This window comes from Capricornis sumatraensis, chromosome 15 (genome assembly GCF_032405125.1).
Source record: "Capricornis sumatraensis isolate serow.1 chromosome 15, serow.2, whole genome shotgun sequence".
NCBI lineage: Eukaryota > Metazoa > Chordata > Mammalia > Artiodactyla > Bovidae > Capricornis > Capricornis sumatraensis.
In genome coordinates this window covers 79,434,993-79,447,305 of record NC_091083.1, presented here as the reverse complement: position 1 = coordinate 79,447,305, position 12,313 = coordinate 79,434,993, and the positions used below count along the sequence as shown (strand labels likewise).

The 12,313-nt window shown below is 56.6% G+C and overlaps 1 protein-coding gene across 3 annotated transcripts in view; it reads left to right on the top strand.

The window, feature by feature from the left end:
* Window positions 1-12,313, top strand: part of SULF2 (sulfatase 2) — a 97,016-nt gene that overhangs the window by 68,505 nt on the left and 16,198 nt on the right. For all 3 annotated transcript variants that reach the window (XM_068986895.1, XM_068986896.1, XM_068986894.1), the window contains exons 5-10: window positions 382-532; window positions 1,891-2,066; window positions 4,130-4,258; window positions 6,790-6,846; window positions 7,338-7,467; window positions 9,284-9,476. In XM_068986895.1, coding sequence (XP_068842996.1) covers window positions 382-532; window positions 1,891-2,066; window positions 4,130-4,258; window positions 6,790-6,846; window positions 7,338-7,467; window positions 9,284-9,476 — 836 coding nt within the window. The remainder of the gene's footprint in view (window positions 1-381; window positions 533-1,890; window positions 2,067-4,129; window positions 4,259-6,789; window positions 6,847-7,337; window positions 7,468-9,283; window positions 9,477-12,313) is intronic.

The following is a 12,313-nucleotide window of genomic DNA, read 5'->3' as shown; positions in this document are numbered from 1 at the left end:
CCCTCCTGCACAAAGGGAGGTGGGCAAATCCGAGGGAGGAGAGAGCCCAGCACAGACTGAGACTTCGGCCTTGATGCGCTGGGCATGCTGGCAGGGCTGAGACGGGAGGGACAGTCCTCCTGGGGGCCTCCAGGTCATCTGTCGCTGTGTCCCCCCCAGTCTTCCCACGGGCATGCCCCACACACAGAGAGATGCTGACCTAACCTGGGGGCAGAGCCCCCGACATGCTGGCGTCCAGAGGGGCGGGGTTTCAGCCTGGGCTGCAGCCCTGGCGCAGGGCGGCTGCTTCCCCAGGCATATTGGGGCGGGGGGAGCTGGGGGGCAGGGCCCGGCACCCCAACCCGCGGCCTGGTCTGACTTCTGTGCGTGTCTGCCCACCAGCACCCCAAGCTACAACTACGCGCCCAACCCTGACAAGCACTGGATCATGCGTTACACGGGGCCCATGAAACCCATCCACATGCAGTTCACCAACATGCTGCAGCGGAAGCGCCTGCAGACCCTCCTGTCGGTGGACGACTCCATGGAGACGGTAGGCTGCCCTCCTCCCGCCCCGCCCCGCCCCGCCCCGCCCCCAGCATCGTCGGCGGGAGAGGAATGGAACCGGGCGGAAGGGAGAGGCACCCCGAAACGGCTTTGAGTGATCCAGACGGAACCCCAGCCCTTGGGGAACTGTTCCAGCTCTGGTTGGTCCACTACAGCAACCACGTGTGGCTACGTACGCTTTTTAACAGCTTTCTGGAGAATACCGCACAGTTCAAATACCGCACAGCTCACTCGATTCAAGCATACGTTTCAGTGGGTTTTCACTTATTCACATAGTTGTACGATCATCGCCGCAGTTGGCCTTAGAACAGTTTCGTCACCCCGAGAAAGAAACCCTGCAGCCCTTAACCGTCACCCCAAACCACCACCCCCGACCCCTCCACCTTAGGCAGTTCCTCATCTACTTTGTGTCTCTGTGAATTTGCCTATTCTGGACATTTCCTATAAAAGGAGCCCTACAATATGTGGCTTTTTTGTATCTGGCTTCTTCCACTTTGTGCGATGATTTCAAGGGTCACTTGAAAGTACTTAATTTTTTTGTTGTTGCTGAAAAATATTCCATTGCCTGGATATGTATTTTTAAATTTATCCATGACTATTTAAGTTCAGTAAGGGCTTCCCTGGTGGCTCAGACAGTAAGGAACCTGCCAGCAATGCAGGAACCCTGGGTTCGATCTGTGGGTCAGGAAGATGCCCTGGAGAAGGGAAGGGCTACCCACTCCAGTATTCTTGCCTGGAGAATCCCATGGGCAGAGGAGCCTACCATGAGCTACAGTCCATGGGGCCACAAAGAATCAGACACCACTGAGCAACTAACATTGTCACTTCCCAATAAAATGTAAAATTTCATTCCTCAGTTGCACTGGCCACATTTGAAGTGCTGAATAGCCACATGTGGCTCATACCACAGGTGTTAAAATCGCCTGCATCACAGAGAGTTCTGCTGTGGGTTACAGACTCCTGCCTTGGGCCAGTCATCCATCCATCCATCCATCCATCCATCCATCCCACAGCATCTGTTGAGCGCCAGCACACACAGCCCCCAGCAGGGAACAAAATGACAGAAGGCCCACCCAGATGGGACCTACATTCCAGTGCACGGAGACACAGTCCACAAATAAGTGCCGAGAAGGCAAGCAAAGGGGGGCGGGAGATGAGGAGGCCCTAGTGACCCCTGGGTCAGTCCCAGCGGCCCCACCGAGAGGTGACAGTTGAGCAAAGACCTGAAGCAGGGGAGGGACAGGTCCTGAGACCCCAGCACTCCGCCCCTTTAGGGGAGAGCAGGCCGGGTGCCCACTGCCCGCTGGCCCTCCCTGCATCCTCACCGCCCTGCCTGTGTTTCAGATTTACAACATGCTGGTGGAGACGGGCGAGCTGGACAACACCTACATCGTATACACGGCCGACCACGGCTACCACATCGGCCAGTTCGGACTGGTGAAAGGGAAGTCGATGCCCTATGAGTTCGACATCAGAGTCCCGTTCTATGTGAGGGGCCCCAACGTGGAGGCCGGCTCCCTGTAAGTGTATCACCCCACCCCCAGCACCCCGCAGTTCCGGGGAGGCCTCCAGGCTCGTTAGCACCCACAAGGGCAAGCATCAGGCAACTCAGCGGGCAGCCCCCGGGCAGGTGGGCCTGGGTGCCAAGTGAAGGGGCAGTGATGTCACCCAGGGTGGGTTCCGATCGTCGCCTTCCCCTCTGTTGGGGAAGGGGAGGCCAGGGCTGTTAGCATCCGAGAAAACAGACTGTTTGTGGCGGGCACTGTGCCAGAGAGTCAGGGAGCCAGACTGTGTGGCCCTGCCAGTGCGTGGAGATGCCACCTCGACTTCTGTCTGTCCTAACTTGTGGTGGGCCTGGCGGTTGTCAGGGAGGGGCCCTGGGCTGAGGTCAGCAGGGCCGGCTCAGTGGCAGCGCTAAGGGAACCAGCCTCCCCCCAATCCTTCCCTGAGGGCCACGTGGGCCCTCCGCCAGCCATCCCTGTGGGTTAACCTTTGAAACGACACGTCCTGGCAGCAAAAATGTCGTGTCTGGGGCAGGGAGGGGTAGAAAGGCCAGTAATCATAGCTGCAGCTTCCTCAGGTCAGCCGGGATGTTATGGAGACCAACTTGAAGGGTCTTTCGAAATGCACGCTGTCACTGCTCTGGCGCTTATTGGGTCTGACTTCCATCCGGGCCCTGAACACACGCAGACACTGACTCGGCTATAGGATTCCTCCTGAAAGGGCAACGTCTTGGGACCAAGATGTTCCTGCCCCGCCCGGGAGGTTTGGTGGAGCTTCCAGGAGGCAGGCAGTGCGAGCTGTAGCCCAGCCTCATCTCTCGTCCTCTGCCGACCTCACTGGGTCCCTCCCTGTCTGGATCTCAGAGTCCCCACCTATAATCATAGCTATTATAATAATAGCCGTGTTGATACAGTGTGATTCTTCAGGCTTTGGTCTAAGCACCTTCTATCCAGGTAACTGAGTTAAGCATGATAACAAGCCTCTAAGGTAGACGTGAGTGTTATCCGTGTTTTAAACACAAGCAAACGGAGGCTCGGGTTACATTGCCTGAGATTACATAGCACAGAAGAGAAGAGCTGGAATTTGTCTCAAAACCAGGTTTCTGATACTTGTAAATGTTTTTCCATATTTGAGAAGAATGTATGACCATTGCAATCATTAGGATTACTTGCTTTCGGAAAGAGATGGACTGAACTGTAATCCAGCAACTGTCATTACACTGGTCAGCCTCAGAGTCTGTGATCTGTTTCTTAGGACTCAAAACCCAGAGAAGCTCAGCTGGGGAAGGACCTGTCTCTCCACGCACAGGGTTGTTCAGGTGCAGACGGAGGACTTGAGCCCACACAGCCGGCCCCCCAGAGTGTTCACCAGGCATCCTTTCTGGGGGTGAACTTGTGGCAAGGAGCGAGGGAGGGACAGCTAACAGGACAGAGGCGTGGGTCATGCGACGCCCCCCTAGTCTGACACCCCACCCCCTTTGCCTGTCCTGTCGGCTGGGCCCACCCTCAAGGGGAAGGGACCACACAGGCTGTGAACCCCGGAGCTGGGGATCTCGGGGCCATTGAGTCTGTCATCCGCCTCTTTGGTAATCGTCGAGCGAAGAACCAGAGGTGGTGAGAGTGCTCACCGGGGCCACGGAGGAAGGATGTTTAGGCAGAGGGGGACCCCAGGGCGAAGGCCCAGAGGCCGGGCTGTGCTCAGCCTTCCAGGAGCAGCGAGCGGGCCAGTGTTCACATCAGAGGCTCAGAGAAGGGTCCAGGGGAAGGTCCAGGGTTTGGCATGCGTCTCAAAAGAAAGCGTTCTCCATTCAGGAGTTGGGGCAGGTAGGGCCTTCCTGGCAGAAGAAAGAGCCAAGCAGAAGCCAGCTGTGGGCTTGTGAACCGCAGCCCCCCGTGGTTGTGCAGAGGGTGGGAAGGTGAGCGCTGGGCTTCAGCTGAATCGAGCGTGCAGAGAGGAGCTTTGAGGGCCAGGGTGCAGGAGAGGGACATGATGGATGGCAGCTTTCCAGCCTGCCCGCCCCAGGGGAGGCTGGGTCACTACTGCCCTGGTGACCGAGTCCTTCTCGCCCTGCCTCCCTCAGGAATCCCCACATCGTCCTCAACATCGACCTGGCCCCCACCATCCTGGACATCGCTGGGCTGGACATCCCCTCGGATATGGACGGGAAATCCATCCTCAAGCTACTGGACACGGAGCGGCCAGCGAATCGGTGAGGGGATGGGGCGGGTGCTGGGGTGCCAAGCACCCCAAACTGTCTGAGCTCCTGGCCTAGCTGTGTGGGTCTTGGGGGCAGGGGTTTCTCCAGACTCAGAGCTGGGGTTCTAGGGCCCTGCATCCTGACCGCTTACCTGTCGTGGTGCGGGGCAGGGGGCAGGAAAGGAAGCGCCCTCTCTGAGAGTCCACCTTTCCAGCTAGAATATGGCCACAGTGACCCGCTGAGGACCCGCCACAGCTCAAATTGGGTGAAACTTTAAAAAAATAACAGCTATCGGAGCTGACATTAATTAAGCACTTACTGTATGCCAGCCTTGTTCTGAGTGCTTTGAAGCAGATTTTATCATTTTAATCTTCACAGTGACCCAGTGAGGTAGGCATTATTATGATCCCAGCTTGGAAACTGAATCCCAGAGCAGTCAAGTGACTTGTCAGAGTTCTCTTGGCGCAGGTCTGGCTCCCACTCCAGGCAGCCAGACTCTAGGCTAGAGGCTACACTCTTAATCGCCATGATCTGTGGCTCTAATGCCAGATAGTATTGGGGACATATTCCTGGGTATCCTGGAAGCAAACAAAAGAACAGTGTTGTTCAGTCGTGTTCAACTCTTTGCAACCCCATGGACTGCAGCACGCCAGGCCTCCCTGTCCGTCACCAACTGCCAGAGCTTGCTCAGACTCATGTCCGTTGAGTCAGTGAGGCCATCCAACCATCTCATCCTCTGGCGTCCCTTTCTCCTCCCACCTTCAATCTTTCCCAGCATCATGGTCTTTTCCAGTGAATCATTTCTTCGCATCAGGTGGCCAAAGTATAGGAGTTTCAGCTTCAGCATCAGTCCTTCCAATGAATATTCAGGACTGATTTCCTTTAGGATGGACTGGTTGGATCTCCTTGCTGTCCAAGGGACTCTCAAGAGTTTTCTCCAACACCACGGTTCAAAAGCATCAATTCTTTGGTGCTCAGCTTTCTTTACGGTGCAACTCTCACATCCATATGTGACCACTGGGAAAACCATAGCTTTATCTATACGGTGTTGTTTTAGTCGCTCAGTCATGTCCGACTCTTTGCACTCCCATGGACTGTAGCCCGCCAGGCTCCTCTGTCCATGGGATTCTCTAGGCAAGAATCCTGGAGTGGGTTGCCATTTTCTTCTCCCACTATACTAGGTGGGAAGGTGAGCTGAGTCTGGTCAAACAGGAAGGCGGAGGACGCAGTCACTGGCGTGGCAGCAGCGGCATCTAGCGGCCGTCAGTGTAACTGCCCACCGAGATAAGGGCCCCACAGCACTGACGGATGCAGCCTCCAGCTGGTACCTCCTGCTGCTCAGAGGGGCCGGCCGGCTGGGCACTGTCTGTCCAAGACTGAGTGTCCTGTAGAAGGAACCGCCTCTGCTGAGCCTCCTCCCTCTGACTAGGAGGTTTTATGAGCTGTAAGGGTACAAAATGGGCGTGTTTGGGGAGGGCGGGGGTGCTATGTTGGGAGCCAGGACTCTGGGGAGTCGAGTGCAGAATGGAAGCGTTCTCTCTCAGCCTGAGGCCCTGTCTGGGAAGTGGAAACGACGGCACGAAACTCCACAAAATGCACACTTAAATCCAACGACAGAGGATCAAAGGGGAAAACATCCCCCCAAACACAATGTAATTAACCTGAAGTCAGGAGGAGCGCTTCATCTGGTGCTGAAGTAAAAGGGAAGCGACCTCTTCCAGCGCCCAGGGAGCTGCCAGGCTTCCTGGGAGTCGCGGAGGGGCACACACACGACTACGCGTGACTCGGAGCGACTGGCCTGGGTCGCTCTGCCCCATGTTCAGACCCAAGGCTCTAGGGAAGTGCAGCTTTGCTGTGGGCGGGGAGGTGTGTGTCTGTGTGTGTCCATGTATGTTCATGTATGTGTTCATGTGTGTGTCCGTGGGTGTGTCTGTGTGTCTATATGGGTGTGTGTCCGTGTGTCTGTATGGGTGTGTGTCCGTGTGGGTGTGTGTCCATGTGGGTGTGTCTGTGTGTGTGTGTGTCCGTGTGTCTATATGGGTGTGTGTCCGTGTGTCTGTATGGGTGTGTGTCCGTGTGGGTGTGTGTCCGTGTGGGTGTGTGTCCATGGGTGTGCGTGTGTCTGTGTGGGTGTGTCCATGTGTGTGTCCGTCCGTGTGTGCGTGTGTCTATGTGGGTGTGTGTCCATGTGTGGGTGTGTGTCCGTGGGTGTGGGTGTGTCCGTGGGTGTGTATGTCCATGTGGGTGTGTGTCTGTGTGGGTGTGTGTCATGTGTGTGTGTCCGTGTGTGTGTCCGTGTGTGGGTGTGTGTCCATGTGGGTGTGTGCCCGTGTGTGTGCGTGTGTCCGTGTGTGCATGTGTCCATGTGTGGGTGTGTGTCCATGTGTGGATGTGTGTCCCTCACTTGCCCTGGCTGCCCCCGGGGTCTGCACTGCTTGTGAATCAAGGCTGGCTCTGAGCGCCATCCCTGCTTCTGGAAGGATGGAGGGACGTGGGAGCCCCCTGCATTGATGAGAAGATGGACATGTGCTTTCTTCCCCCAGGTTTCACTTGAAAAAGAAGCTGAGGGTCTGGCGGGACTCCTTCCTGGTAGAGAGAGGGTGAGTGCCAGGGTCTGGAAGAGCCGCCCCAGGGCAACACCGGGCAACCCCAACCCGTGCCTCCCAGGAAGCGTCTGGCAGCCCCACCTGCACCCGCGATACTACAAATGTCAAGGGCAGGAGGGAGATGGATGCTGTTCCACCACCTTCCACCAGGGGCTGGGAGCCTGTGTCCTCAGACCCCTGGACACAGGAAGCCGTTCGCTGTCCCTGTGGTTGATACGGAACTTACATCTGGATGCCCCCTGTACCCTTCAGACACGCTTTGTCCTGCCTGGACAATGTTGTACATGCTTTTTCGTTTATTTGCCAACTCACGAAACTTGGGATGCGTCTTATAAAATCCCCACTTCCTAAGTCTCTTAACCATCGGAAGACGCGGCCCGGCTGGATACACGTGCTCCCTGGTGACGCTGCACCAGGGCTGAGTGGGGCCACGTGCCCCCCCCAGAGCTGGGCCACCAGCTCCGCTTCTGCTCTCTGCCCCACAGCAAACTGCTGCACAAGAGGGATGGCGACAAGGTGGATGCCCAGGAGGAGAACTTCCTGCCCAAGTACCAGCGCGTCAAAGACCTGTGTCAGCGCGCCGAGTACCAGACAGCGTGCGAGCAGCTGGGGCAGGTGAGGATGCTCGGCGCGGCCCTGGGGCCGGGGACGGGGTCCCTCCTTCCTTCTCAGGGGCCCCCCAAAACCATGGCCCAGGCCTGCTTCTCAGAGCAGCAGGCCAGTGTCCCTGATGAAGTGCGACACCCAGGGTGATGCCAGACAACGCTCAGAAAATCCTGCTCCCGTCAGAGGAAAGCTCCCACCCCGGGTGCACATGCGTCTTTAGCTGCTCTGAGACTCTTGCCCGATCCCTCTTTAACAAAGACGCAGCCGGCCTCTGCACAGTATTTATAAAGTTAAATGACTATTTCCATTGTATTTACTCTCCCAGATCCTCTTTGTGGCTGGCTTTCCGCTTATATAGGAACAACAGGAAATTACCTTCTGATGTAAACAAGTTTAGGTTGTAAAAATGCGAGCGGATTTCAAGAGAAATGTTAAGGAAAATGTAATCCAGACAGTATTTGGAGATAACAGCAACTGCGACGGTGGTTTGGCAGAGTCTGAACTCGATTTTCTGAGGCCTGGGAGGCCAATGTGGGCTCTGGAGGGGACGGGGAGTGAGGACGGAGATTTGTAGAGAGACGCCAGCCCGAGGCGAGGCTCAAAGGGGAGAGAAGCGGGCAGATGAGCAGGGGGAGCAGGTGGGGGCGCCCTGGAAAGGCCCAGGCGCCGCCAACAGAAGGTGCTTCCCTGCCTTGGTCTGCGAGCTGGGACTTTGAGCCATGCTGGCTCAGGCCTGGAGATGCAAGCCCGTTTCACCAGTAACAGGAAGTAAACCTGGGACTTCCACATTCTATTTCTCCTTAATAAACCCATGGGTTGCCAAGGCTGGGGCATCAGTTGGGTGCATGTCACAGGTTGCATCCAGGCAGCTCTGTCTTATCGCTGGACTCAAAATTGGCACCAACCTGTCCTCACAATCCCCCTGCCCCATCCAGCATTTGTTCACGACCCCCTCCTAGCCCCTCCCTCTGCCGTGGAGGGCATCAGGAACCCGCCCGTGCCCCTGGAGCTCTTTGGGTCATGCTGCAGCAGCATTCAAGGCTGCCTCTGTTGCCAGGCACAGGAAGAAAGCCCTGGACAGAAAGCTCTGGCCTCCCAGAGCTGACCATCTGGGCAGACCCCAGAGGGGCTCAGATTTCAGTTCTGAGCTTCAGGGAATGAATCAGTGAGGCCACGAGGGGCCTTTGTCCCCCTGGGACTGTAGTCAAATCCCCCTGCTGGCCCATCCCCACCCTCTCCCTGCAGATTGGGGGTCTGGCAGTCCCACACAGTGAGAGGGCTGCCTGATCTGTCTTTGAAACCAATTATCCAAACGCACTGCCTAACCCAAAGGGAAGGAGCACATGGGGTGGGAGGAGCCAAGGCCAGCTGGGGTGGCCTCTGCCACGGGCCCTGTCCTTCCTGCTGTAGGGCCTCCAGGATCCCAGCCCAGACACCCACCTCCCACCTCTGGCAGATGCAGTCACACCCTGCTGACCACTCCCCCACCCCACCCCACCGCCACTGCCTGCCTCATGCTGCACCTTCTGGAAGGGCCCTTCCCTGTGTACCAGCCACGCCCTCCAAGCCGAGTGCTTTTCTTCTACGGGGCTTCCCCGTGGCTGGGCTCCCGCTCAGCCACAGCACATCACCCTGGGTACCATTTCTCTGCTCCCCCGACAGTGGACAGGTATTCACCCATCACAGAGCAGCTCATTCCAGGTACCAGCCGGTGTCCAGTCGGGGCCAAAAGAGGGACGCGTCTGGGGTGGCTGGGAGCAGGCAGCAGGGAAGCGGCGGGGCGGGCGAGCAGGCCCGGGAGGCTGAGGCCACGTGTGTCTTGCAGAAGTGGCAGTGCGTGGAGGACGCGTCGGGGAAGCTGAAGCTGCACAAGTGCAAGGGCCCTGCGCGGCCCGGGGGCAGGGCCCTCTCCAACCTGGTGCCCAAGTACTATGTGCCGGGCGGCGAGGGCTGCATCTGCGACAGCGGGGACAGCCAGCTCACCCTGGCCGGACACCGGAAGAAGCTCTTCAAGAAGAGTAAGTGGGACGGGAGGGGCGGGGAGGGAACCCACCTGAGCAGCCTTGCTTGTTCATTCAAACAAACTCACGTGCCCTGCACCATCAATCCACCCAGCCCCAGGTGGGGTGGGCAGGGAGCATGAAGGAGGAGATGAGCGTGTAGAGGGCTGAGAAGAGCAGGAGCATAAAGAGAAAGGGAGGGGAGAGGGGTCTGTCCCTGGGCCACGTGGTGGGGTCCTTCTGAGACCAGAAGACCCTGGAGGGCTTTGAGCAGAGGAGCCAGGGTCAGATTTGTGCTTCCATAGCGTCCCTCCAGCTGGCCTGCAGGCACTGGGCAGCTTCGCCTGCAAAGCGCTGAAAGATGCTGAATCCTCCAGCGCTGGCTTCCAGACGAGGCCAAGCCAAGGCGACGCCCTTCATCCTCCTGTCTACCTGCCTGCAGGCGCGCCAAGTCACTGCAGTCGTGTCCGACTCTGTGACCCCATGGGCTGTACAGCCCGCCAGGCTCCTCTGTCCATGGGATTCTCCAGGCGAGGATACTGGAGTGGGGTGCCATGCCCTCCTCCAGGGCATCTTCCTGACCCACGGACTGAACCCACAGCTCTTACGTTTCCTGCGTTGGCAAGGGCGTTCTTTACCACTAGCACCACCATCTGCTTAGCATCATGTCCCTGGCATCACATATCTTTCTGCAGTGACTTCACCATCTAAAGTGGCCCCAAGGTGGCACTGACATCTTGCGTCGGGTCCCCAAGCCCCAGCTGGCTGGGATGTGCTTTAAAGAGGGGAACATGTGGGTGAGATGAGCTTCCGGCTGCTACCTTGAGTTCAATGTCGGAGAATCACCACGCGCATGAAGTCGGGTGTCTTTACACAAAATGGAGACACAGTGTGTAATACGGTTCCATATTGATGGTTGACAGGTGTGCTGTGACCCAAGGCTGGCAGGGACCTCACCCCATGTTTGCCCCAGGAGCACTGGTTCCCGACTCGCTAGTTCAGCGTCAGGGTGATGCTATGGAACAAGGCCACCTAGAGTAACAGGAACCCACTGCACAGTTGGCCCTTGAACAACGACGGTGCCCCTGCACGCAGATCGTCCTCAGTAGTAAATACTGCAGTTCTGCGTCATCCGTGGTTTGAATCTATGGATGTGGAGAAACCATGGATACCAGAGGGAGGGGGGTTAACTATGAGTTACATGCAGATGACCCCAGCCTTGTTCAAGGTCAGCTGTACTTTGGAGAGGGTAGAGCACCCCCATCCCACGTGGAAAAGTTGCCTTAGCCTTCACACCTCCCCACAGCAGGGGCCAAAGGACAGAAAGTTAGGAAGCCAGCGACCAGAGGAGGCACCTAGGGAAGTCCTCTCAACCTGGCTGAACCCTCCCAGCGGGTGGTTACGGCCCCACTCTGAGGGTCACCTCCCCACTCTGAGGGTCACCTCCCCTGGAGAGCATGCCCCCTGCTAAACATTCAAATGAGGGTGCGCCTGGGCTTTGAGGATGTTTGGCCGGCTCGGGTGCCAGGACATGGTCCCAGGGAGACGGGTCCCATGGCTGGAGTGTCCCCCCCAGAGCTGGGCACTTGCCCAGGCCACCATTACTCTAACCCCCTAACCCAAGGGGAGCCAAAGCCTAATCCGAGACTTTGGTTGTTTCTCTGTGGTCCCATCAGCACTACCTGATGCTCAGCACTGTGACCGTTTCTGACTGTCAAGTTCAGTAGCTTTAAGGACCCAGTGTTGGGCGGCCATCACCACCGTGCATCCCCAGCTCTCTTCCTCTGGCAGAACTGAAGCTCAGCACCCGAGAAACACTGACGCCCCACCTCCCCTCCTCCCGCTCTTGGCAGCCACCCCACTGCCTTCTCTGAGTTTTACTCTTGTAGGTACTTCACAGAAGCAGGATCACACAGGATCTGTCCTTCCTGTCTGGCTTATTTCACCGGGCATCAGGGTTTATCCACGTTGTAGCCTGCATCAGGATCCCCATCCTTTTTCAGGCTGAGTGAGACTCCCCTGTAGCCTAATTAGAGACTGGCTGTCCAGCGGTGGGCTCAGAGGGCTCCTCCTGTCTTTGCAGAGGACACCTTCATTACGAGAGCTGGTTTGTCTCCATAACGACCCAGCTTCTGCCTCGAACGGCACTTCCCCACTGATGGTCCCCCGTTATAACTCCTCACTAGCTGATTAGTAACTGCTAAGCTAATCTCTTTTCAGCTGAATAAAATGATTGGTTTCCAGATTGAATTACACAGTTAAGATCTTGCTTCAGCACGTGGCACACTGGCTAATCTTTAAATAATACAAGGACTTGTGATTTAGTTATGCTTCCCCCCATTAATGCTTAGAGGACAGAGACTGTATTGCGCTGTATTGCTCAGTCACTCAGTCGTCTCTGACTGTTTGTGACCCCATGGACCGCAGCACGCCAGGCTTCCCTGTCCTTCACTATCTCCTGGAGTCTGCTCAAATTCATGTCCACTGTATCAGTGATGTCATCCAACCATCTCATTCTCTGTCACCCCCCTCGCTTCCTGCCCTCAATCTTTCCCAGCATCAGGGTCTTTTCCAATGAGTCGGCTCTTCACATGAGGTGGCCAGAGTATTGGAACTTCCGCTTCAGCATCAGTGCTTCCAGTGAATATTCAGAGTTGATTTCCTTTAGGATGGACTGGCTTGATCTCCCTGAAGTTCAAGGGACTCTCGGTTCGAAAGCATCACAGTTCAAAAGCATCAATTCTGTGGCACCCTGTCTTCTTTATGGTCCAACTCTCACATCCATACATGACCACTGGAAAACCATAGACTAGACAGACCTTTGTCAGCGAAGTATTATCTCTGCTTTTTAATAT